The sequence below is a fragment of the Pinus tabuliformis genome, chromosome 9, assembly GCF_031772625.1.
Source record: "Pinus tabuliformis cultivar Carrire ecotype Pingquan chromosome 9, CPIR1, whole genome shotgun sequence".
Taxonomy (NCBI): Eukaryota; Viridiplantae; Streptophyta; class Pinopsida; order Pinales; family Pinaceae; genus Pinus; species Pinus tabuliformis.
Window position 1 is genome coordinate 1,147,034,267 of NC_142307.1, and position 26,869 is coordinate 1,147,061,135.

The following is a 26,869-nucleotide window of genomic DNA, read 5'->3' on the forward strand; positions in this document are numbered from 1 at the left end:
TTATTATTATAATAAAATTTATAATAATATTTGCTAGAGTTTGTTAGAAATTATAATTACTCTTGATATGTGATGTATGTGGTTCAGTTGACTTGAGTTAAGTTGAATTTAATATTAGAAGTTAGAGTTTATTTTATATTTGGAAAAATTAAATTTAGTGAGTATTTGTATGTTGAAATTAGCATAATTGAGTTGTTTGTTAAAAGGTATAAATACTCGTCATAAAAAAAAGTAGTAACAAAGCCGCGGGTAGCCACTTGGAGGGTGGAACCACCATAGCTAATGCGTTAGGCCCCTCTGGGAGAAGTTCAAAAAAATAATTTGGAGAATGGTAGACTGTAATAGCTAAAGAGGCCATAGCCCTAGATGCCGCCAACCAAAGACGAGAAGTAAAAGCCGCCCTGAGTGAGCCAGCACCGTGATTCTGGTTGAAAACTTCCAATTAATTTGGAAAGTGAAAGCACAAGCGTGACATTATTTTTTGAAGAGTGCTACCCGGGATTGTTTTTAAATCCGCTTGGTCGTTTTTTGAAAAGTTTTTTATTTATTTATTTTTATTTTTTTAAGAGTGCTACCAGGGATTTTTTTTAAATCCGCTTGATCGTTTTTTGAAAAGTTTTATTTATTTATTTATTTATGGTATTGCATAAGGAAAAGCGCACATCTAGCTAGTCAAAGGTTAAAAAAAAGGGTTTCGAAGGTTATTTTGTTTAAAGTCTACGTGAGCAAGCTTTAAAAGGTTGTAATTTTTTTGGAAACGGATGTTTATTCAAGGTTGAAAGGTTAAGGTATGGCTATGAGATATTAAAAAACAATGTTTATGGAGATATGGGAGTTTTGAAGTTGTTTTAATATATTAAAAAATGGATGTTTATTCAAGGTTGAAAAGTTAAGATATGGCTATGAGATATTGGAAAACAATGTTTATGGAGATATGGGAGTTTTGAAGTTGTTTTAATATATTAGAAAATGTTTTTTTAATAAAGTTATTGTTGATAATTTTTTAGAATTTAAAAAAAAAAGGAGTTTTAAGTGGGAAGAGAGTTTAGGTCTTGAAAAAGTGAGTTGGTTTATAATTTTTTTTACTATTTTGGGTGAAGATTGTATTTTATAGCGGTGTATATTAAATATCATTTTTTTGGGGGGCTATATGGAGACAAGACTCATGCAATAAGGAAAGCAACCATAAGAAAGAAGAAATATAACGATAATGGATCCCAAAGGGTGATTCAAACACATCAAGAAAATGAACCGAAAAGAAGATGCAGAGATTGTGTCATGTTTAGAGAGGTTCAAGACGCCACCAACGAACTGAGACGTCTAGTAGAGGACATCAAAGAAATCAAAGGAGATTGTGTCATGTTTGGAGAGGTTCAAGCCATAGCCTAGGAACTGAGAAGTCTAGTAGATGACAGAAAAGAAACCAGAGGTGATTGGTGTAGTCTGGATTTGCTACCACCTCCTATGTTTACTTGTCCATATTTTAATTTTTGGATTATCAAAATGCTAATTTTTCTTTGAGCTAAAGACTTAATTGAACACTGGTCTAATAACCTATATGATGAAGTAAGTGATGTTTTAGCATTGGATTTAATAAAACAGAAATTGGATGGGAAGTTTTTGTGCAAGGTAGCAAAAGCCACAACTTCCAAGGAAGCATGTAAGACTCTGGAAGAATAATTTGGTGTAAGGGTGAGTGACATGCAGCAACGAGATGTGCCACAATTTGTTGATTCACCCACAGATCTGAGAGTAGATGAGCAAAACTCCACGAAAAAAACAAAGTTTAGAGAATTTCACCCAAAATTGGATGATGGTCATGAAGACCATAAAAGTGAAACCCATGATGCACACATATATACATAAATATGAAGAAGATACAAAAAGGGTTGCAGAGAGAGAAACAACAACCTCTGTAAAGCATAGCAAGAGCATATAAATGCTCAAGGACTCCATTGTAACATGGATAATGCCGATGATGGTGAGTCCAACTGCGATGAAACACATATGGATGATGGTTGCAAAATGATATGTGAATTGGTGAATCCAACCGCAATTAATGAATTTGGTGAGGTTGAATTTGTTAATGAGCACATGGATGTTCGAAAATTCCACAACATAATGGATGAAAATTATGTTGATGTTAACTTTGATGAAGACAAATTAACTAGTGATGAGTAGTTAACATGATGCAACAAAAAGAACACATTAATATGTTGTTATTTAGTGAGAGAAGCCCACTTGTGTTTGAAATCAATGTGGAAGATAACTTGTTTGTAGCAATAAATGTTTGTAAAGGAGTGGAAGATAAGGAAGAGAAGGAAGAGGAAAATAAGGAATCTCTTAATGCATAGCAGAATAAATATGTTTCTAGCATTGATCTTGAGTGTGCAGAGTACAGGAAAGAAACAACAATACCTGATGATTAAAGTGAAGAGAAAGATATGGAAGTTTCTGAAGACAAATAATAAAGCATTGAAAAAACAAGAATACCTGATGATTAAAGTGAAGAGAAAGATATGGAAGTTTCTGAAGACAAATAATAAATCATTGAAACAATTTTTAGCAATCCATTCAAGAAGAGATAAGATTTTTTCATCAAGAAATATGGTAGAAAGAAAGTCAGGAATATGAAGCGAAAGAAGTAGAGCAAAGAAGACACTTTGAAGATGCAATGTTTTGGTAGCATTCCATGGTTGAACAAATATTTGAAGAAGAAGGTGTAGAAGACATGATTAGATTGTTTTTAAGAACAAATAAAAGAGAAGTAAAAAAAAAATTACAGTAGCAACAAGTGAAGAAATATGGAACTTACAACAAGAAAGCACAACAGATAATGAGGCAATTTCAAGAATATGGAATTTGGAAGAAAAAAAATAAAATAAAATAAAAAAATTGTAAAAGTTTTTAAGTCATTGTAAATCTAACTGAGCCTTATACAGGCATGTTTAATTGATGATTGAGTCAATTTCTCTTGTAAGCCTAGCAAACATAGTTGAGTAATGTTGAATCATGTTTGAGTTATGTTGAGCGGTCATAACTAAATAGGAATGTTGGAAATTATAATTAGTGCTATGGTATGTGATGCATGAAGTGACGAGTTAAGTCGAGTTGAATTAAGTCAAATCAAATATTAGAAGTTCAAGTTCATTCTATATTTGAAAAAGTTAAATTTGGTGAGAGTTTTGTTGTAATCCTTCAGAATTTTTGTATAGTTAGGGATTTAGTTATAAATTAGGTATTTCTAGTTATAACTTTTTTCAGTTATTGTTTTCAAGTATAAATGTAACCTTCATTGAATGAATTAAGATATAGATCATAGCGTTTGAATCAATGGAATTCTCCAGACTTCTTATCAGTGGTATCAGAGCTTGGATCGAACTCCGTTGAACCAGAACGCCTAGATCCTCCATTGTTGTAAACCGGCGAAGAAGATGTGCTTGCTAACCTGAATACTTAACTGTCAGTAGCGTTGGTAGAGGCATGACCTGGTAGAGTACGCAGCAACATTGATGGAGTCAGCAGCGTTGGTAGAGGTGTGCTTGGTGGAGACTCTGCTCTAGATGTTTTTAATATACAACCATTGGGTTGTTATTACTTTTCTTCTGTAAGTTAATACAGAATTTTTTTTTTTTGAAAGGAAATTTATGTTGTAATGATTGAAACATAATGTTTTTAAAAGAATTTTGTTCCTGTAATCATAGCAGTCTTTTTAATAATTCTGTCATTATCTGAAAAAAGGATGAACTCCTTGGTATCTTTAATTGGGATTGTTCTGTCTGGAAAGGAAAATTACCAGGAATGGTTGAGGAAGGTTAAAAATACACTTATTTTTAATGATTTGTGGGATGGAATCTGTGAATGAAAAGAAGGGAATTCACCAAATTAGACTGACGAGGAGAAACAATTAGCAATCTAACGAAGTAAGGATAAAAAAGCATATGCCTTAATTTCCACTTCAGTCTCAGAAGAGGTGAGCAGATACATTTCTTAGAATAAAATAGCATATGATGTCGTAACAAAACTAAAAGAGCTTTATGATTCACATTCTGAATTGGAGATAATTCAGTTATTGTTGAAGTTATTTAATTTGGAAATGAAAGATAATGATCCTCTAAAACTTGCTTCTGAAATTAAAGCCATCAATCATGAAATTGAATCTACTGGAGTTAAAGTTGATGTACAACTCACTACCTTTATAAAATCTCTTTACCCTAGTTATTCACACTACTTGGAATCTCTCCAAGCTATTGGGAAGTTAAAAGATTTAGATTTTGATAAATTAGTAGGGAAAATTGCAGAAAGAGATAAAGCTTTTGGAAAGAAATAAACATCACATAATTCTAGTACTGAAACCCTATGTCTTGCTCATAAAGATCAAAAACCTCAAGAAGAATATGCAAGAAATACTAAGGGTAATAGAGGTCGAGGTAGCAATAATTATAGAGGCAGGGGGGGCAGAAATATTTAGGGAGATAGACATCAGAATGATAAACAAAGAAATTTTCTCGATAAAACATCTGTAAAATGCTTTAGATGTGGTAAAATTGGACGTACAGCTGCAAATTGTAGAATTCCTTGGGAGAAAATTAATGAAAGAAGAGAACAAATTCTTGAAGAGAAAGATCATCTAATTCCAGAAAAAGGACAATCTTCTGAGAATACACATTATGTTTTTGCTCATTGTAATTTTCATATGGAAGATATATTTAGTACCTCTTTTTCTTCATGGCATGACAGTTGGATTTTACACACAGGTGCCACTTGTCATATGACCTTTAGAAGATATTTGATTGAACAATTCAATGATAATATTGGTGGAGTAGTTTATTTTGCTGATAAGTCTCAAATCAAACCATCGGGGATTGGTTCTATTCAGTTAAAAATTCCCGGACTTTCTGATTATACTTTGAATGATGTTCTTTACATTCCTCGGTTCCAAAGAAATTTATTATCTCTTGTACAAATAACACAACAGGGACATTCCATCCACATATTTGATGGTAAAGTGGAAATTCGAAGAGCAACTGACAATAAAACTATAATGACCGGTGTAGAAGAAGATAAATTATTGAAATTGAGAGGTGTGTCCTCTGTTACATTGAGCACAAATTATTTGGTTCAGCAAAATGATACTTTGTCATTTTCTTTATTGTAGCATGCACGCTTTGGTTATATAAATTATGAAAGTATTAGAATTATGAGACAACAAGGGATTAAAGGACTTCCAACAGTTCCCAGAAAATTGACCTCATGTAATGCTTGTATATTGGGCAAGCATCACAAACAATCTTTTCATAATTCTACTTCTCAAGCTACAAGAAAATCAAGTCTCATACACAATAATTTGTGTGGACCTATGCCTATACCAACTGCGAATGGAAATAAATACATACTGACTTTTATTGATGATTATTTGAGGATGTGTTGGGTTTATTTGCTTAAGGAAAAATCACAAGTTTTCGATGTGTTTAAAAAATTTCATCTCTTGATTACAAATGAAGCTCAAATAAATATTGGTACTATAAGAATTGATAATAGAGGAGAATATACTTCACATATCTTTGAAAAATATTTGCAAGAGAATGGCATCAAACACCAGACCAAAATACCGTATAATCCACAGAAAAATGGTGTTGCAGAACGAATGAGCAGAACATTGCTTAATATGGTAAGGTCAATGATGTTTTTTAAGAATGTAAAATTGATGTTTTAGGGAGAAGCAGTGCTCTGCGCAACATATATTATAAATCGGTGCTCATCCTCTGTCATTAATAACAAAAATCCATATGAAATGTGGTATAATCATCTTCCATCTATTAAACATTTCAGTGTTTTCGATTCTCAATGTTATGCTTTGATTCCTAAACAACAGAGGAATAAGTTGAGTGAACGAAGCAAAAAATGTATTTTTTTAGGGTCTTTTATGACTTCTAAGGCATATCGATTATATGATGAAGAGAACAAGAAATTTATTTTGTCAAGAGATGTAATTTTTCTTGAATCTGATAAAGATTCCCTCACTGTTGATAGACAACTTAATCAGATAGAAAAGTTTGTGCCTCAGATAGACAACTTGTTGGAAGTTTGATTTATTTATCTATTACTCATCCTGATATAACATTTGTTGTAGGAATACTTTCCAGATTTATGCATCATCCTTGTGAGGGGCATTGGGTAGCAGCAAAAAGAGTATTGAAATATTTAAATGGAACTCAAACTTACGGCGTCAAATATACCAAAGTTTTAGACTTTCATCTTGTTGGTTATTCAGATTCCGATTTTGATGGAGATAAAGAGAATGGAGACTCTACTTCTGGCTATTTGATGAATCTTGGATCAACAGCCATCAATTGGAGATCATGCAAGAAATCTGTTCCTGCTGATTCTACCACTGAGGCTGAATATGTTGCAGCAGCTCAAGCCACTAAGGAAATCATTTGGCTTTGGAAAATACTTGAATATTTGCAGGAGAAACAAAAAGCTTCAACTCCTTTATTTGTTGACAACTCTTCTGCAATTAAATTGGCCAAGAATCCAAAGTTTCATGATAGAACCAAACATATCAACACCAAGTATCATTTGATTCGACATCATGTAGAGGCCAAAACAATTCATCTGAGACATTGTCCAACATCAGAACAAATTATAGATATCTTTACTAAAGCATTGGGATGTGAAAGGTTCAAAAAATTTAGATCTTTACTTGGTATGTGAGATGTCCCTTCAGATTAAGGGGGGAAATGTTGTAATCCTTCGAGATTTCTGTATAGTTAGGGATTTAGTTATAAATTAGGTATTTCTAGCTACCACTGTTTTCAGTTATTGTTTTCAAGTATAAATGTAACCTTCTTTGAATGAATTAAAATATAGATCACAACATTGGAATTCTTCAGACTTCTTATCAAGTTTCCATGTTGAAGTTAGCATCAATTGAGTTGCAGCAACTCATATTGTTTTGTGTGAATTATATTTTTCCTCCTCTGCCTCTTCCAGGGGATTCACTGGGGGAGACAATATAAAAAATTGAGCTCAAAGTTAATGAAAAAAATATAAAAAGGTATAAAAAACGTGAATGAAAAAATGGATACCTACAATATCTAGTTAAAGTAGGTGTTTTTTAAATGGGGAATATGTATTGGGTTTTTATTGGCAGAGGTTAAATAATGTGATTTTAGAGGTATTTTCTAATATGTAGTCAAATAAAGGGTATTGTTTAGTATGCCATGAACTCGCATGCTATGTTAGAAGTTTGTTAAGTGAAGCCCCCATGGCCTCTCCAACAAAAGCCAATGTCTTGTTTTTGAAAATTTTGTTGGGAAAATGGATAATATGGTTTGTAGGTATTTTGGAATGCCATTCGTTTCTGGTTTCTATCAAGGGAGTTCATTCTTCCATTCCATATCATTAATTTCCAATCCACATGAGTTTTTTCTACTTATCTCAATATCTAATTTTATTTACAATATCCATAATATAATTAAAAACAATATTAAATATTATTTAAAAAAAAAAAAACAAAACAAAACAAAACATTTTTTCAATAGTGATAAGATAGATATTCCTAAATTTTTCGATATTGAATTTTGGATACCTGAATTTTTTCAGTATGAAATCGAATCCCAATCCAAATTCAATTTGACAAATTCTATTTCGAACTTGGTAACAAAGAGTAACTCGAACATCGTGACAATGAGTAACACATGAGAAGAAATCTCCCGCGTTTTAAATTATTTTCAAAGTTTATCAATTTTATGATTTTGCCAATCTTTTTTTTTTTATGTCTCTTACCACATTGTAAATTGTCTACTGACATTTAGAGTGGCATAAGGCAGAATTTTATTTAGGTTTTGGGTTAGCACGTCCATGACGTCAGAGGGGACAAAAATCGTACGAACAAAAAGAAAACAAAGCTGCATGAGGCTATTGCTCGTTTAGGAATATTCATAAAAATAGGAGATATACACGGCTAGCAATTATTTTGTTGGGCTCAAGTCTCAGAAGACATGTGAAACAACAACATCACGGTGTGATTATTGATCTTTGTTCTAAAAATAATATCCGAACTAATCTTTAATTAATAGAAATTTGGAAAAATATTGTCGACTGTGAGGCTGGGAATTTACACAGCAAGCTCCTTTTGTCTTGGGCTTGCACTCACAAGAATCATCTGCTCCATCAGTGTTGACTGAACTTGCGTACATATCTCTTTATTTTGGAAGCAAGTGGATGGATTCCGCGGTTTAGAAGGCAATTCCAGATTGCAGGACGATGCAGACCCCACGATGGGCTCCACTGGAAGATTCTCACAGTTGCAGATCTCTATCATATAGCAATCAGGGTCATGGAGAAAGAGCTGATCCACATAAATCCCTCCTTCCTCCACGATTCGTTTCACATACTTGGTGTTCATTTCTTGCAACTTTCTCTCTACCTCCTGCACATCATCGCACTGCAATTCCAAACACATGTGAAACTCAGTATAGTCATCTACAGAAATCACTAGGAAAATCCGCTGGTATTTACCAATTATACATGTAGTTATTTTACAGCCCAAACCAAGTCAATCAGTCAATTATAAAGTTAGTTATTTTACAGCCCAAACCAAGTCAATCAGTCAATTATAAAGTTGAAATTTTGCTTATTTGAATATATAAAATATTTAAATAATATTTACTCATAAAAAATTTGCAAGTGAGGAAATTAGATTTCTATGCTCATGTCAGATCCGCATTTAAGCTTACCAATTATACATACAGTTATGAATCTCTGCAAGTGCATCTTGCAGGATAATATAGGTGAATAATATACCTGAAATGAGATGTGATTGTCTCTTGGATTGATTTCAGTTTTCTTGGGTACTTCCACCGGGTTCGGAGACTGCAGCAAATGGATGCCTATTCCGTAATTAAAGAGCCTGCGAAAGTATAAACCAAAAATTATAAACAACAAACATCTTGCTCTGATTTAGGTATTTTTTTCATTTTGGAACAAATACCTAAAATGTGAATGTAAATAGCAAAGAGAAATGAATGTAGTTACCAGGCTCCATCAAATCCAAACGATCCAGGTCTTTTAACGGGAATGAAACCCAGGATGTCTCCGTAAAATCTAATGGATTCTTCTATGGATCTACAAACGAGGGAAATATGATTCAACGACCTCAGAGAGAGGGGTCCTGATCTTGATCTTGATACTCCTCCGTTGTTCACCATTCTCGCAAACAATGAATGTGATATCTGAAGAAAGGTGGGACTGGGCAACAAGAAAACGCAGAGATGAGAGGAGGCAAAGAATGAATGTGTTGTGAGAAGCTGAAAGGGGCAACATATAAACGGATGAAAATTGAGTTCATCATGCCATTAAGTGACATGGTACGGACGCGGAACTATCTCTCCATATTCACGTGAATAATGTGCGATGACAGCGTGTACAGGTCGCTGTCCGAGTGTGATGGAACGTGAAATCTCATCAACTCATTTCAAACTGAAACGTCCGGGTCCAGCAACAGCTCATTCCTTTAGATTTATTTACGATTATATTACTTTTGTTGACGGCGAATTAATTTTGGTGTTCAAATGCACATGGACATTGCATAGTCGCTTGTATAAAATGGCATGAGGCATGTTTTGGAATCTTACAATCAAATCATCCCAATTAATAGTTTTTACAAAAATGCGCTCTCCTCTTTGAAAATAGTAAATGACCATGTGCATATGGTTGATAAAAATCTATAAGAAAGTTATTTGTAAAGACTAAATGACCATCTGTATACTGTTGATAAAATCTAAAAGACAGTTATTTGTAAAGACTAAATGGGAGGAGTCAATCTTCCTCTTTGATTTACTCATCATTATTCCAATTATATTGTTTTCTAATTAATGAAACTTACGACCATGATTAATTTAAAATTAATTAAATATCATATTTAGTTTTAATCCAATCATTTTATAAACATTTTGCAATAAATAATATAGATTAAAATTTAGAATATAATTAATTTAAATAATTTTTATAAAGATATTATAAACAATGTGTGTGTATATAGATTTAGATATATGAATTATTGTGAGTAATCAAATTTTTTAATATATAATGTACTCCTATTATAATATATATATATATATATATATATATATATTAAAAATTTTGATCTTTAAAGGCTTGATTTTTAGAATAATTACTATTTTTGAATTTAAAATAAATTTAGATAATTAAATTTCATATCATGTATTAATGTTAAAACATAGAAAACAAAAAATAATACAAGAAGAATTTGGGTAAAAAAACCTTAAGCCATAATCTCTATTCTCACATTGTATTCATCTTCCAATGATATAAATATGTAATACAATTATGAAACCACCTCAATTGCTCTCACCTTCACACCTCACAAAAAGATAAGGTAAGATGAGACAAAATATGATCTAAAAACATACTTAAGATAACAACTATATCCCCATATGTTAAATACAAAAGGTGGCATATTAAGACTTCATTATTGTATATAAGAAAGAGGTTAACATTCCCCCCTCAATAATAAGTCTCAACAGTAATACTCAATGCAACATAAATTGGCACCATCTCCAAGTCACCATGTTGAAGCCCCTGATTTGAGCCTCAATGAAGAACTCCCTGAAAAACTGCCAAAAAAAGATGTTGAGAACTCTAATATGAAGAGAACACACCAAGAGAATTGAAACAAATGCAAGTATGACACATACATGAAAATGCTTGACAACTCAATCTAATGCCAATTTGTAATGCAAAATGATCCATTTGTCCCTTACTTGGTCAAATGACCATCCAAGTGAAAAAAAATGTCCACAATTTTCTCTCAATCAACATTGTAATCTTATATCCCATGTATGATTCAACAACAAAATATTGAACCATAATTCTTAAATTTTGCTTGCCCATATAGAAATTTCATAGTGTTGTTGAAACTTTCAGTCTAACAAAAATTTTCAATTTCATTACCAATTCCACCCTATGTCAGTTAAAAGGAGAGACCACATGTAGTTTTTGTTTGACCACTAACCATCTACATTTAATCTTTGAACCCCCCTCCCCCTCCTTAAAATGTAGGAGAGTTTCAGCATTGTACTCTCGTTTTAGGCTCATGAGAGTACCATCTTCTTTTCATTGTCAACTACAATATTCATGTTGAATTTTAAACTTCCATGGTCATTTCTTAGAAAAATATGACCCGGATTATCCGCAGTACTTTGTTCATTAGATCGACGTTTCGAACCCCAAAGGGGATCCATCATTAGGACAAAAAATGAGTGATAGACTAAGAGAAGAATTTACCGACCAAGAGCCAGCACGAAAGGAGGCAGCATGAATGTCCAGACTATGAGGACGACATTGAAAATCTGGAAGGTGAAGGGATAATTAGCAATGAGAGTGACCAACATATTAGAGGAAGCATAGGTTATGAGGGGAGGTATTACAACAGCGTTAGGGGTGAGCCTGTAATCGAAATCAATGCCGGTTGCCGAAACAATAAGGGTAGCACTATGGAACTAATAAGTGAGCGCAGTTTTGAAGATAAAAACAACACAATTGATAGATCTGTTTTTAGTAAAGGGTTAGGGAATCCCAATGTCTCAGATGTAAGGGTTTCAAAACCAATGCCTATTAGAAGGTTATTAATCTTTCCTCCTTAACTCTCACTCCTTAACAAAGGCTTGGGATTTGTGTTCTCTCCTAAGAACATTCCATTTGAAAGCATCATATGCAATATTGAGAATGGGACTCAAGGCCTTTCACTGGATGACGAATAAGTACTAAGACAAGAGTGTGCCCTTATAATGATGAAAGCTAAGCCGCCAAAGGGTAATTTAAATAAGTAAGGAAAGGTTTCTCTTAGGTCCCTTCGTAATAATGACAAGATAGTGGTGGTTAGGGCAGATAAAGGAGGAGCAACTATTGTTTTAGATAAGGATGATTACATTCATAAAATGAATGAACATCTAAATTGCGGTAGTTACAAAAGACTCTACTCCAACCCCACTTCCAAGGTTATTAAGCAGGTTAAGAAGGTTGTCATGGGATCAAACCTTGATGATAAAATAAAAAAGAGGTTAATTCCATCTAGTGAGGTCATACCCCGAATTTATGGATTACCAAAAATTCATAAGGAGGGGGTCCCTCTTAGACCAATAGTCAACACCATTAGTTCCCCCACCTATGAATTAGCTAAATATGTGGCTAGGATCCTGAAACCTCTAGTTGGAAACACAGACTCCTTTATAAAAGACTCTAATGATTTTGTAGAACTCATCAAGAATGAAAAGTTTGATAAGGATGATATTCTGGTTAGTTTTGATGTTGTTTCTTTATTTACAAAGATCCCTCTTGATGAAGCTGCTCATGTTATAAAAGAAGCCACTCATCCAGATACAGCTAAACTTGCGGAAATTTGTTTGCATTCCACTTTCTTTAGTTTTCAAGACAATTATTATGAGAAAATATCGGGAGTTGCCATGGGATCCCCACTTTCACCCATTGTCGCCAACTTATTCATGGAACACTTTGAAAGAAAAGCCCTTGACTCATACCCTTTGAAACCGGCATGGTGGAAAATATTTGTGGACGACACCAACCTAAAATTGACTCAAGGAATGGCTGAGCTTGAGAAGTTTTTTAATCATCTTAACTCTATATCATCCGAAATCAAGTTTACTGTGGAGCTTGAAGGAAATGGTAAACTTCCTTTTCCAGATGTCCTAGCCAGTAGAAAGGAGGATGGTACTTTAGGATTCCAAGTTTTAGGAAGAAAACATAGACAAAAAGCTATCTCCATGATGATTCATACCATCATCCAGCCCAAAAAATTGGCATCTCAAACACTCTTGATGTTAGGGCTCTTAGAATTTCTGACTCTGATCACCTTAATGAAGAAATTAACGACTTAACCTCTGTTTTTAAAAATATAGGATACAAGGAGTTTAATATCAATAAAGCCATAAAAAGAGCTCAAGAGAAGGTCCTCTCCAAGGGTGCCCGAGATAACTACGGAAAAGAAAGTTGCGGGAAGGTGTACCTTCCATTCATTTAAGGGGTCACAAATAAAATCACTAAGATTTTAAGAAAGAAGGACATATTCACTCAGTTTACAACATGTGGAATGATTAGGCAGAAAATGAAGTCTGTTAAAGATAATATTAATCATCAGCAGCTCAAGGGTGTGTATAAGATTGATTGTTCATGCGGAAAAAGTTATAATGGAGAGACAGGGTGGTCTTTGAAAACAAGACTTAAAGAGAAAGGAGCAGATATTAAGAATGGGAGATCTTGTACATCAACTCTTGCGAAGCACTCCTCCAAAACCAAGCATCATGTGTGTTTGGAGAATGCCAAAATTATTGCAAGGGAAGATCATTATCAAATGAGAAAAATCAGAAAGGCTATTGAAATTATGAAGGTTCCACATAACCTCAATAGGGACAATGGGAACAAGATTAGTGGAAATTGGCTCCCCCTGATTAGATATATCAAATCCTCTAGACCTTTCGAGGAGTAGTACATCAGGTTTGTCCCCTACCCCCTCCTTAATTTCTAACCTCTCTCTCTTAGTTAATTAATTAATTAATTGGTTAAAATAATATAAATTAAAAGTTGGTTAAAGAATTAATAATTACTTATTTGTCATAATAAATTTTTATTTATTACAAATAAATTAATAAATAAATAAAGTAATGATTATTAGGAATAATAAATTAATAATAATCATTAACTTTATTATAAGTTAATTAAGGTGATTAATTATTAAACTCTGAATCGCAGGAAATCGGGCAAGAAAGAAACAACTCTCAAGACAAGCACAGGGAAAGCCCCGCCCAACAGCAAAAAAGTGAACTCGACAACCCTCAAGCATCAACAGTGATGAGGATTCGTATACCGCACAAAATAAATCTTCATTTAACAGCAAAGTAGATATCCTAGACCAAGCTTCTTCTCCGACTATCTTCAAAAGGACGTACACAACAGATCGCGAAGCTAAGACACCAATGTCCCAAGAACCAAAAGAGATGAAGGAGATGCAAGATAAAGGAAGTTGGAAGACCGTAGAGAAAAAAAAGAAAGCTACATCACCAATTTCACCAAGAATGACGAGAACCCAAACAATTAAGACCTAAGAAAATTATAGGTCCAACAGACCAATTTGGTCTCAGTGGACGTTAACGACCACCACCATCATCAAAAAATTTATTAACATAAATATATTAAGTAACTAATAAATAAATAAAATATAAAATTAACCCTCAATGACATAGGTTTAGCATTAACATTAAAAAAATAAATAAGACTATTCTATAAATTATTGAAAATAAAATAAAATAAATCTAATATTTACTACTTTATTAATAAGGCATTTAAAAGAATTAATTGATTATATTAATTTATTTATTTCAGTAATAATAAAAAGTAAAAATTAATCAGATCCATTATTTATAAAAATAATATGAATTAAAATTAACATAAACTATTTATTTAACTAGGTAACATAATATAATGAGATTTCATATTAAAATCAAAATCAAAACAAAATAAAAGTAAAACATAACAAAACTAATTATAATTGGTAATTATATCACATCATGTTAAAATAAAACAAGGAATAAATAAACTTATGAATTAATTAATTTTATTATCTAGTAATTCATATTAAATTAAAACAAATAAAACAAAATTAAATAGGTTATATATTTTAGTACTAATGAATTAGTTGGATTCTACTTTAACTTATCAGCCATTAGGTTTCTATTTATTTTTCTTGGTTGGTAAATTCTTCTCTGAGTCTTTCACTCATTTTCTGTCCTAATGATGGATCCCCTTTGGGGTTCAAAATGTCGATATGATAAACAAAATATTGTGGATAACCTGGGTCATATTTTTACAAAATTTATCTTCTCTCATGGTCGAATTCTTCAGTGAGATGTATATAATAGTTTAGCTATTGACAACCTCTCCCGAGGATCAATCCATTGATAATCAAACTCCAATCTTCTTGGTTTGTTTCTTTTGGAACATATCCCTGACAAATGGTTCTTCTAGCCACAATGGCGACAAAAATAGAGATCAAAATAATGATCTTTTAGATGGCTAGTGTGATCACAATGTTGGAATTTATCTTTCCCCTCATTGTTTTTTGATGTTTATTTACCAAATAATTGCCATTGGAACACTTGAGTGGTCTTGAAAAAATTGCAATATGCAATTTGTTATCATATTTGACATATCCTAATGCATGTCATTTTTTGTTGCATTAGATTTCTTCCCATGAATTTGTTTCGCTAAGTGAATCATGAATGGTTTAATGAATTGAATCATCAACATCATTATCATCACATTCCTCTTATTTAACGTCTTCGTGATCATCATCCTCCTACTTAAAAAGGGGGTTGTTATGAAACATTACTATTTTAGAATTCTTTTGTTGAATTTTATCTTGAAGAAACTGAATTTGATCTTGAAGAAGATTGAGTTTATCGTGGTTTACTTGTAGACAATTTACCACATATTCGAGACTATTTTTTTGTGGAATGATTATGATGTGTTTAGTTGTGATTATCCAAATATTTAATAATTCTAACGACTCAATACTTCAATACATTTGATCTCGGAATGATTATGTTGTGTTTAGTTGTGATTATCAGACTATTTAATAATTCTAACGACTCAATACTTCAGTATAATTGATCTTGGAATGATTATGTTGTGTTTAGTTGTGATTAGCAAACTATTTAATAATTATAACGACTCAATACTTTACCACATTTGATCTCGCTTGCTTGAACTATTGAACTTGCTCACTTGCATTTCACGCTCACTTGATTTTTGCTTCAACAATATTGGGGTATTGAATACGACAAAAAATGAACCCAAACTAATGATTGTTAGAAACCAGTGAACACCCAACATTTTTGACTTACATTCATTCAATAGGTGTAGAGTTCAATAAAAAATGCACCTAACACAAGTCAACTTACAAAAGAATATTATTTGCAAGTTGCAATTTAATTTGCTTTATTTGACACTTACAAAACCTTTGCAAGTACACTATTAATAACTTATTTTGATTTGTCATTGAATTCTGAAGTAGTCGATGCCACTTAAACACATTATTATGAGTTGTGGTTGCTCAAATGCATGTGCTTTTCTTGTTTGTGCTTGATTGTCCTTCCTTAAATGTTCTTTGCAACTACCTGATTATAGGTACTCAATCACATGTTCTTATGGGCTTTAATTTAATTAAATTGCCTTGTACCTCATGTGAGTTGGATTATATGATATATTTCAAGTGTTTCAAAACTAGAATCAAAAAATGAGCTACATCAAGAATCTAAAAAAGGAAACAAAATATCATTAATTCTCGTATTCAAATTTCAGACCTGATCAAGAACAAAAAAACATCAAAATAATTATTTTTATTATGATTCTTATATAAGTAACTCTCACACTTGAGAACAAATCTTCATGGGAGGCACTCAACCCTTTATTCTACAATGATTGGTTGTTGTTCATCTTTCATGGCACTCATTTTCAGAATTCTAAACCAAAATGTGCCTATAAATATTTAACCGGAATTAATCTTTACAGAGAGATATAGGAGACTTGAACAATATGTGAATCAATTAAAGGAACATACAAAAAATTAAAATTAAATGTGTGGAAAAATGCCAAACAACCAACTGAATCTCTTTGAAATAATTTTAAGATAGGGGCGCAATACAAACACTCAAGTTGAATTTTGATTCTGGCTTGGTTGGAAGGAACATGATCTGAGAGGATCAACAACTCACGACCTTGGAAGGTGAGCGCACATGCTCCTCATTCAAATTACAAGGGGGGACTATTAGTATTGATTGATACATCAACTATATAGTCCATAGGCTTTACTCAACATAGAGGTTTATGAAATTCTGTGAATCGACTCAACACACCAATTCTCATGCAATTTTTTTTTTTACATATATATTTTCTTACAGGACCATGCAGTGATTATCACACTTGATTCATTCTTTGAATTGCATCTCATCCTCATTTCTCAAATATTTCATTAGAAAATTCTAACAACAATTCCGCACCATCAGTTTAACCATCACATAATTTTAGCATACCTTGAAATGTTACATGCATAAGAACATTTGCACTTATATAGAATCTTATAAAATGTAGTACCATTTCTTATTCAACTAACTTCCTAGAATGGCCACCCCAACCTCAACATCCAAGGATTGACTCTTAGGCACAAAAGGGGAAATTTTCCTCTAAATATCGATTCAAAACCTAAATCATAATGAATTTGAGGCCAAACAGAGCTGATAGAGCTCCAATTTCAAATGGATCACCACCTAACTAAACATATTTCTCAAAATTTTGGCCTAGATAAGACTATACAAAGGTCTATGTAGTTCATTTCACCTTGGTCTAACTATCCACACATGTGTCTAGAGAGGTCATTTTGGAATTTTCCCTTCAATAAATATATCTACAAGCCACAAACATGAGATAGGTGTTCAATTCCACTTCAAAAGAAAGAGCAAAAATAATTATAAACCCACGATTTGGTTTTGCTTATCTCTTCACCACCAATGGATAGATTTTTGCCTCTAATCTCGTGCCTACTCTAGGCAAAGTCTAATTCGAGTTTTGGAACAATTGAATGATCTGCTTGGGAAAATCATGAAGGATATCGACTTCACTATGTGTTGGGCGCATATACTATCAATATAACCACTAAACCGATGATCTAGAAAATATACTTCTCCAAAATAATTTCAAGCATCGAACCCCTTCTATATTATGCCTTGTTACCTCTCAATCAAATACCAATTCCACATCTTTAGCTTAGTGTAATCTTCTTATTTCCATCACATGCATGTAAATTCATTTGACTGGAAGATGAATATGGATGCTTTTGTTTTTTCCATTTTCCTCTTCATCCATCACCATCCATATTATTTTTGTTATTAACGAAGAAGAGATATAAAGTGAGTTGGGTGCAGGTTCTAGGTGATGTCACTGGTGTGTGGAGTCCCCTTGCTGGAATGTGTGTTTACTTAGCCTATGCACCATGGGCATGGAGGTAGTGCCTACATACTGGCAAGAAAGACAACAAGCAATTAGCTATGCAAGCCAAGAAGAGTTCGAACATGTCCTTTATCTTTGTTGCCTCATCATTTCTATATATGAAGACAACCTAAGGAAAACCAAGTGGGCTCCCCTATGAGGTTACTGGATTAGTCCAAAGTGGACCCCCAAGAAAGTCACTTAGAGGAAATCAAAGGCTTGAACATGGTGACGGAAAGTGATTATGACTTGCTCTGATACAAAATCTCAGCAAAGTTGGAAAGGGAAAGACAAAGCTAAAGGTAAATGGAAGCCAACGTGAACAAGACCTCAGGATGTGGGTGTGACAGAAAATGATGCACCTTACGAGAAGTTTAATGGACCTAAACCCAAAGAACAACAGAATAAAGGTGAGGGTAAGGGATGATTACAGTGTTGGAAACCCCTCTGATGGGAATCCTAGTCATTTTCCTTATTTTGGAAATACTAGTGCTCCCTACATGGAAACATTATCCCTTCCTGGATTGACCATTGGTCTGCCAGTTTGGTTGTTTTCGACCTCGGTGATTCCGAGTGTCAAAACTGCTTTTCAACCGAGTTCTCCTCCACCTAAACAACATCAACCTCATGTTGATCCTAAAGTTGACCCCTCGACTTCTTCGCCTATTTCTTCACCTTGTCTCTTCTTTGGCTGGTGAAAGTTTGGATTCTAGTAAAGAGGAAGCTAAGAAGAAGAAGAAGAAGAGGACGAAGAGGAAGAAGTAAAATAAGCAAGGGGGAAACCAAGCAGCCATTGCCACGGATGAAACTGATGAAGAAAAATATTCCAATGATCCCTAGAAAGTAAAATTCCCTTACATGTTATGTAAGGGTTACCACCTTCTTTGGAATTTTCCTGGTATTCCCAAGGTCTTAGAAGTGTGGTCTACAGGTTGACATTGACCTTTGTCATCATCCTCTGGCAATCATGTTGGTGATAAGCCTTCAACTAGTAAATCCAATGGGAAAAAGGGAAAAGTCAAATTTCCTTGTAAGTTGTGTGTAGCGAATCATCCCATTCACCTTTGTCCTCTTATGGATGAAGCTTCCAAAGAGTTGGAAAACCTTACGGCTTCTCAACCTCGTCTTCCATGTGGGTATTGAAAGCTTTCCCCTAATCCTTCATTAGTTGATCCAGTGTTTGATCGAAAGTCATCTTTGGTCAATCTCACTCTCTCTGAAATTGAGTCTCGTGAGTACGTTCTTGACCATCCATTGGTTGAGAAAATGGTGACTTGGCTTTAACTTCAGTTAACCGTACCTTTCTAGTAGAGTGTGAACCTCATACTACTCAGGTTCTTCTGGTTTCTTTAGTTTCGAATGAACTTGAGGTAAACCCTTATGTTTATGAGGTGCATGAGATAATTTCTCCTATTCCCATCGAGTAAGAAGTCAAATCTCATGTTCCTATGACACCCCCTCTGAGTAGTTTAGTCACTTCTTTTGATTGGAGTCGACTGGAAGGATATCGCCTTCCGTCTTATCTGCCTCTCCAGATCACAATACAGGCTTACCATATGGCTATACCTAGCATGGTCATAGATGAGGGTGCATCTATTAGTATTATGTCCTAAACTTCTTGGAAAGATTTGGGTTCTCCTCAACTTTTCCTCGTCACCCATAATCTGTTAGATTTTAACAGAGGAACCAATCAACCATTGGGGATCCTTCCTAAATTACCTATTACTTTGGGAGGAAAGACTATCTATATAGACGTGATGGTTGTACAAGGCCCATTGGATTTTAGTCTACTCCTTGGTCGTGACTATTTTTACGTCATGGGAGCTCTTGTTTCTTCCCTCTTTCAAGTGATGTGTTTCCCGCATGAAGGAAACATTGTGATCATTGATTAGCTTACATTTAATGGTCCTGAATCAGCTACCACTCAACCATAATCCCTAAATGTTTCTTATGTGCAAGCAGTATCACCCCCGCCACAAGTTAATTATGTTGCCACCTGTTCCATTCCCACATCTACTAATGATCTAGTAGGTGATGTAGTACACCATGTGCTGGGAGAATTGGAGCCCGATTTTTCATTTGGATCCTGGACGTGTATCCCTTCCAGAGTGTTGTTCTCCTAACTGATGAGAACCTCTTGGAAGCCATGGCCTCTTTTGGTCTGTGAACAAAAGGATGGAGCAAAGTTCCTTGTCTTGTGTCAATCTTGTTAAAAAAATGAAATAAGGACCTAGGAGCAGAGTGCCTTGTCCTGTGTCAAGCTCATTAAAAAATGAAATAATGGATACGGAGTAGATTTCCTTGTCTTGGTTCAAGCTCCTTAAAAAATGAAACAAAGGATATGAGGATAGTTCTTTTACTATGTCAACCTCATTAAAAAATGAAACAAGGCGTCATGAGCATGGTTATTTTGTTGTGTCAATCTCATTAAAAAATGAAGCAAATCCCCTTCCATTTCGAGTCTTTGATTAGATCTCCTAAAATCCCAATTGAGTCTTTCACTTGATCTCATAAGTGAACCTTCATTCCATCCACTTAGGTGAATGATATGAATCTTGGGGGGCATGTTCCTTGAATTGAGTCATTATGCAGGGGGCATGCAAACTTATCTCAGGCATAGTTTATCTTTGTTTCAAGATTGTGTACAAATGAAACCAAATCCAAGCATAGTTCGTTTCCATTTCAAGCTTTTGTTAAAATGAAACCAAATCCAAGTAGAATTTTTTCTCATGTTTCAATCTTGTGAAAAAATGAAACCATTTCCCTCTTTGCATCTCGTGGTTGTTGTTTTTATCAGTTGATTTTTTTCAAATGAGCCTTGGTTTTTTCATTCGAACACCACCATCTCTTTGGCCGATCATATGCTTTCACTTGGTTGTTTTACCCTTTCTTGAGGAAAATCTGAGATGAGTGGTATTATTAGCCAACCTCTTGACCATTAAATTTTTTTAGCAGTTGCATCATTACCAGAACTAGTTGCTATCCTTTTATGCCACTTGTTCCTCGAGGTGGAGTCCCCAACGGAGCCTCCATTTTGTTGACAAGGTTAATCCTGTCTGCAAATAGAGAAGACCCCTCTAGCCCAATGGTTGGGTCTAGCAACTGAAGTGACAATCAACTAGACATCTTCCTAGGTTATAATTGAAAAGTAGAACGAAAGAGATGACCTACCTTGTTCTGATGTTATTCTGGTTTCCTTGTTGAGGGCCTCAAACTGCTTGTGTCACGGACTTGTTCCTGATTCTCTCAGCATTTATGGACCTACACAAGTGATCAAGAGATAGAAAAGCATGCCAAAACCAATAGAAAATCCAATAAAAACCTACTTAATTGATCAAGGAATGTCAAGCTAAATAATACATGAACATATATATTTTGGGAAGATGAACCAACAGTTATATATTATTAAGAAATTAAGGGAATCTTACATCGAAAGCCTTGATGTTGAAGGGCTCTCCTTGAGTGGTAATCAAAGTCCAAGCCAAGAAATCTCCAAGCACTCCTCCAAGTCTAATGAATAGTCTTTAGGCACAATCTTGGCATAAGGGTTCAAATAGACATAGACCAACCATTTGGGAATGGGAAAGGAGGAATTTATAGGTTGGGAGAGGGAGTTAGAACTTCCAAAGATAAGATTAGGTCCTCATGTCAAGGACGTAGCTCATAGGGATAATACCAAGAGTCCAAGTTGGGAGAATTCGACTTCATCTACACTGAACATCCTCTAGCTCGCCACTTTGGAAGCTTCTAGATCACGAAGCTTCTCATCCTCTTTGGGAAAATTGCCTTTTTTGGGATCATCGTGGGTATACAAGGGAATAGAGTGATGCCATCGCGGTTCAAGCGTGATGCAACGACAGACCATCGTGATTTTTAACCTCATAAGACCGATGAGTCTCAAAATTAGGGTTTTGGAGCTATTTCTTTAGGGGAAAGATCAAAGCATTTTCTAATCAATGTTCTAGGAAGGATATGGGCTGCATATCTAAGTAAGTACACTGCATTATGGTCATGTTTCAGGTACTTTGGGGTATGTCAAAGGCAAGTGCAGGAGGTGTGACAAAATGTTGTGTAACACTAGTCCATACCTAACAGCACATCATAGGACCCTAATGGCAGCACATTTAACCTTGCGTTAATTCTTTGTCCAGCCAATTCAATTACACATTCATCTATATTTGTGTTGACTCTTCTCTTAGCTCCTATCGCTAACTAGACTAACCAAGGATTTCTAAACTTTTTACTCGTCAAATGACATAAATCAACTATTCTCGGGCTAACATAACTTAAGGTTGCACCCTAGTCTATCAAAATGGAAACAGGTTGGTTGGATATTTTACCTTGCAGCTCCACCATCGATGGTTGATATTCTGCCTGTCGGTCCTCTAATGTCACGGTAGTCCTTGGTATGTTCCTTGCCAAATCACAAACAATAGAAGCTTCTTGAACATTTGTAACTTGTTCCGATCTCCCTCAATGGGGACAGTTTTTGTAGTAATGGGGTTCCCCAAAACCCCAACATTGCAAAGGAGGTTTAGGAATTTGATTAGTTTCCTGCCTACTAGATGCTTCGCTTTGTTTTACCTCATTGTGGGGTCTATACCTCTGCTGATTTTTATTTACAAATCCACCTGTTCCTTTCCAACCTGGTTACCTGGTACAACCATTCTTCATGCTCTTGCTACTTGGGAAATTTCTTTTTCCCTTCTTACCAGTCCAATTTTTGGTGCCCTCGCCTTTCTACTTCATCTGTTGATAGCAAATTTGAGCCTTTCTAACTGAGTCATCCATCATTTTAGGATGGTAAAATTCCAACTTTTCCTTCATATAGCTTGGTAAACTATTGATGAAGCGCTATAATTTAGCTTTCTCTTCTAGAATATATGGAACATATCTCAACAAGGAGGTAAACTTAGCTATGAACTCGTCCATATATTGTTGTCCTAGTTTCAAGTCATGAAACTCTTTCACCTTGTCATCATAAAATCGCTCATTTAGGTAATTATCCTTGAAACTCTTCTAGAAGTGCTCCCACGTGACTTATTTTTCATCAATCTCCCTGATTGTTTTAATTTCTTCCTACCATAAAGTGGCCTTACCCTACAACTGATATATTTCTAATCTCACCTTCAAATTATCACTGTATTCGTATATTTTAAAGTATTTGTTCATGTTGATTAACCATGCCTCTACCGCTTCCTCAACCTCTCCATTATATATCGTTGGTTTGATCTTCTTAAATTCCCCTTGAAGTTTGGTTTTCTCTCTCTTAAATCCTTTCTTATCAGATACGTTATCAAACTCTTCTTCGTGGCCAGTTCGCCCTCCCTTCGAATATGGATGTTCCTCTTGTTGTCTATGTGACTCGATTCTATTTTCCTCATCTTGGTTGGGATTATGGTTTCTTTTATTCTACCTATCCGATATAATTTTCATAATCGTTTCCTGCTCAAATTGTAATATTTCATTGTCTACTTGTAAATTCAACATTTCAGCTCATAATTGTTGGATTGTCTCTAGTAATATAACATTTGTATTTTGATGTGGCTCTCCCAGCTGTACCCACACCTCAGGGTTATGCCCGGTCATCCCTCTATAGCGGGAAGATCCTGCTTCTTGTCTCATGCTGTGTCAATGTTATTTCTCTGTGCATCACAATTACATTTGTTATTCTATGATCATCCATTCAGGCCTCAATGTAGAAACTTGAAGGCTCTAATACCACTTGTAACAACTACCTACGACATAAAAAAATCAACGATTAAATAATTAAACAGTAATATCGTCATTTAATATTCCTAATCCACTACCCATTTAATCCCCCTAGGTTCACTCTTCCTCTTTAATGAGCTTAATTACTTCGTAGCCTTAATACCCGTCAATATAAAAACCCTTTACCCCTTATATATACCCCAATATATTATGTCATTTTTTCTCAATATATATCCCCCAATATGAATCCACGTGGTATGGTCTTGCTCCCCCAGTGAATCCCCTATGTAGGATATGCAATTTGAGAGAAGATCATGATGAACCTCCTATAATAACATGTTAGTCCCATAAATGATCTTACCTTATCCACATTTCTAGGAACTTCCCACTCCATGATTGCTCTTATGTTTTCTGAATCCACTACTATACCTTCCTTGGAAACAACATGTCCAAGTAATGTACCTCTGTCTGAAAGAAACTTCCTTTGCTAAGTTTGGCATACAACTAATGATCTCTTAGCAATCTCAACATTGTTCCAAAGTGTTCATCATGCTTAGAATATATCAGTATATCATCAAGTAATACAATGACAAACTTGTCCAAATAAGGACGCAACACACTATTAATCAATCACATAAAAGTAGTTGGAGCATTAGTCAAACCAAATGGAGCTACAAAAAACTCATACTTCCCATACTCGGTTTGAAAAGAAGTCTTGTAAATATCCTCCTCTTTAATGATTACCTGATGATATCTAGATCTCAAGTCAATCTTTGAGAACACTGCCACTCCCTTCAACTGATCAAAAAAGTCATAAATCCTCAACAACAGATCCATGTTCTTGATGGTGACCTTGTTCAATTGCATGTAATCAATGCATAACCTAAGACTACCATCCTTCTTATTCAAAAACAACACTGGTACACCTCAAGGTGATACACTTGGCCTGATGTATCCCTTGTCAAGCATTTCCTTTATCCACAAATTCAACTCTAGTAACATAGGTGTGCTCATCTTCTATGGTGCCTGTGATGTTGGTGCTTCCCTTGGTACTAACTCAATGGAAAATTCCACTTCTCTGTTAGCTGGAAACTCTGAAATATCTGTTGGAAACACATCCTAAAACTACTGTAAGATCGTACCTCTTCATAACTTCTTCATCCTCGACATCCTTACCTTTATCACTATAAATATGCACTACAAATAACACACACCCTTTCCTCCGAATTTTTTTTACCTGCATAGTTTTCACCGTTCTAACTGATGTAGCTTTCTTATTACCCTGCAAGATTCTCTATTCCCCATTGTCATCCAATCATTCAATATTTTTTTCATAGCAATCCACCTTAGTTCTATGAAGATACAATCGGTCCATACCCAAAATAATAATATATGATTACAAAGGTAGGAAATTCAAATGTGTTGAGGTAGGCATACCATTCAACTTAAATGCACAACCTCTTACCCAATGATGAAATCTCTTCTTTGTACCTATAGCCAATTGCACTAACAAATATTCAGCATGCACTTCTTTATTCAAACCACACTTATCCACCAAGTTAGGACTTACATAACTATAATTAGATCTAAGGTCAATCAAACTAGAAACAACTTTATCAAAAATCTTACCATCCATATCGATAATAGATGCTTGGTGATCCTCTTGCCTGTTATCTAATGCTACATAAATCTGTAGAATACTCTGCCCAACATCCCCAACTATCTGTGCATCCATGTGCACTATAAATATGAGGCCTACCACCTTAATTCAGTGAACAATCTCTCTTGAGATGCTCCTTACCACATGTCCAACACTGCAATCATCCCTTACCCTCACCTTTATTCTGTTGTTCTCTGGGTTTAGGTCCATTAAACTTCTTGTAAGGTGCATCATTTTCTGTCACACTCGCATCCTAAGGTCTTGTTCACTTTGGCTTCCATTTACCTTTAACTTTGTCTTTCCCTTTCCAACCTTGCTGAGATTTTGTATCAGAGCAAGTCATAATCACTTTCCGTCACTATGTTCAAGCCTTTGATTTCCTGCACAATGCAACAATTTTCATGATCCAAATAGATAACATAATGAGAAGATCAACCTTAAGTTTTCTTGTAAGTGACTTTCTTGGGGATCCACTTCGAACTAATCCAGTATCCTCACAGGGGAGCCCACTTGGTTTTCCTTAGGTTGTCTTCATATATAGAATTCATGAGGCAACAAAGATAAAGGACATTTTCGAACTCTTCTTGGCTTGCATAGCCCAATTGCTTGTTGTCTTGCTTGCTAGTATATAGGCACTGCCTCCATGCCCATGGTGCATAGGCTAAGTAAAACAAACATTCCAGCAAGGGGACTCCACACACCAGTGACATCACCTAGAAATTGTACCCAACTCACTTTCTATCTCTTCTTCGTTAATAACAAAAACAATATTGATGGCGATGGATGAAGAGGAAAATGGGAAAAACAAAAGCATCCATATTCATCTTCCAGTCAAATGAATTTACATGCATGTGATGGAAATAGGAAGATTACAATAAGCTAAAGATGCGGAATTGCTATTTTATTGAGAGGTATAAAGGCATAATATAGAAGGGGTTTGATGCTTGAAATGATTTTGGAGAAGTATATTTTCTAGCTCATCGATTTAGTGGTTATATTGATAGTATATGTTCCCAACACATAGTGAAGTTGATATCCTTCATGATTTTCCCAAGCAGATCATTCCATTGTTCCAAAACTCGAATTAGACTTTCCCTAGAGCAGGCACGAGATTAGAGGCAAAAATCTATCCATTTGGTGGTGAAGAGATAAGAAAAACAAAATCATGGGTCTATAATTATTGTTTCTCTTTCTTTTGAAGTGGAATTGAACACCTATCTCATGTTTGTGGCTTGCAGATATATTTATTGAAGGGAAAATTGCAAGATGATCTCTCTAGACCCATGCGCGGATGGGTAGACCAAGGTGAAACGAACTACATGGACCTTTGTATAGTCTTATTTAGGCCAAAAATTTGAGAAATATGTTTAGTTAGGTGGTGATCTAGTTGAAATTGGAGCTCTATCAGCTCTG

The 26,869-nt window shown here is 34.7% G+C and overlaps 1 protein-coding gene and 1 long non-coding RNA gene across 2 annotated transcripts in view; one reads left to right on the forward strand and one right to left on the reverse strand.

The window, feature by feature from the left end:
- Positions 1-26,869, forward strand: part of LOC149152687 (uncharacterized) — a 100,394-nt gene that overhangs the window by 65,371 nt on the left and 8,154 nt on the right. The gene's annotated exons all lie outside the window — the stretch shown is intronic.
- Positions 7,820-9,215, reverse strand: LOC149152688 (glyoxylase I 4-like). The gene is made up of 3 exons (XM_089440146.1): positions 9,043-9,215; positions 8,812-8,917; positions 7,820-8,452 (listed from the first exon to the last, which is right to left on the reverse strand). Exons 1-3 carry the CDS (start codon positions 9,213-9,215, stop codon positions 8,123-8,125), a joined length of 609 nt encoding a protein of 202 aa, XP_089296272.1. The 3' UTR covers positions 7,820-8,122.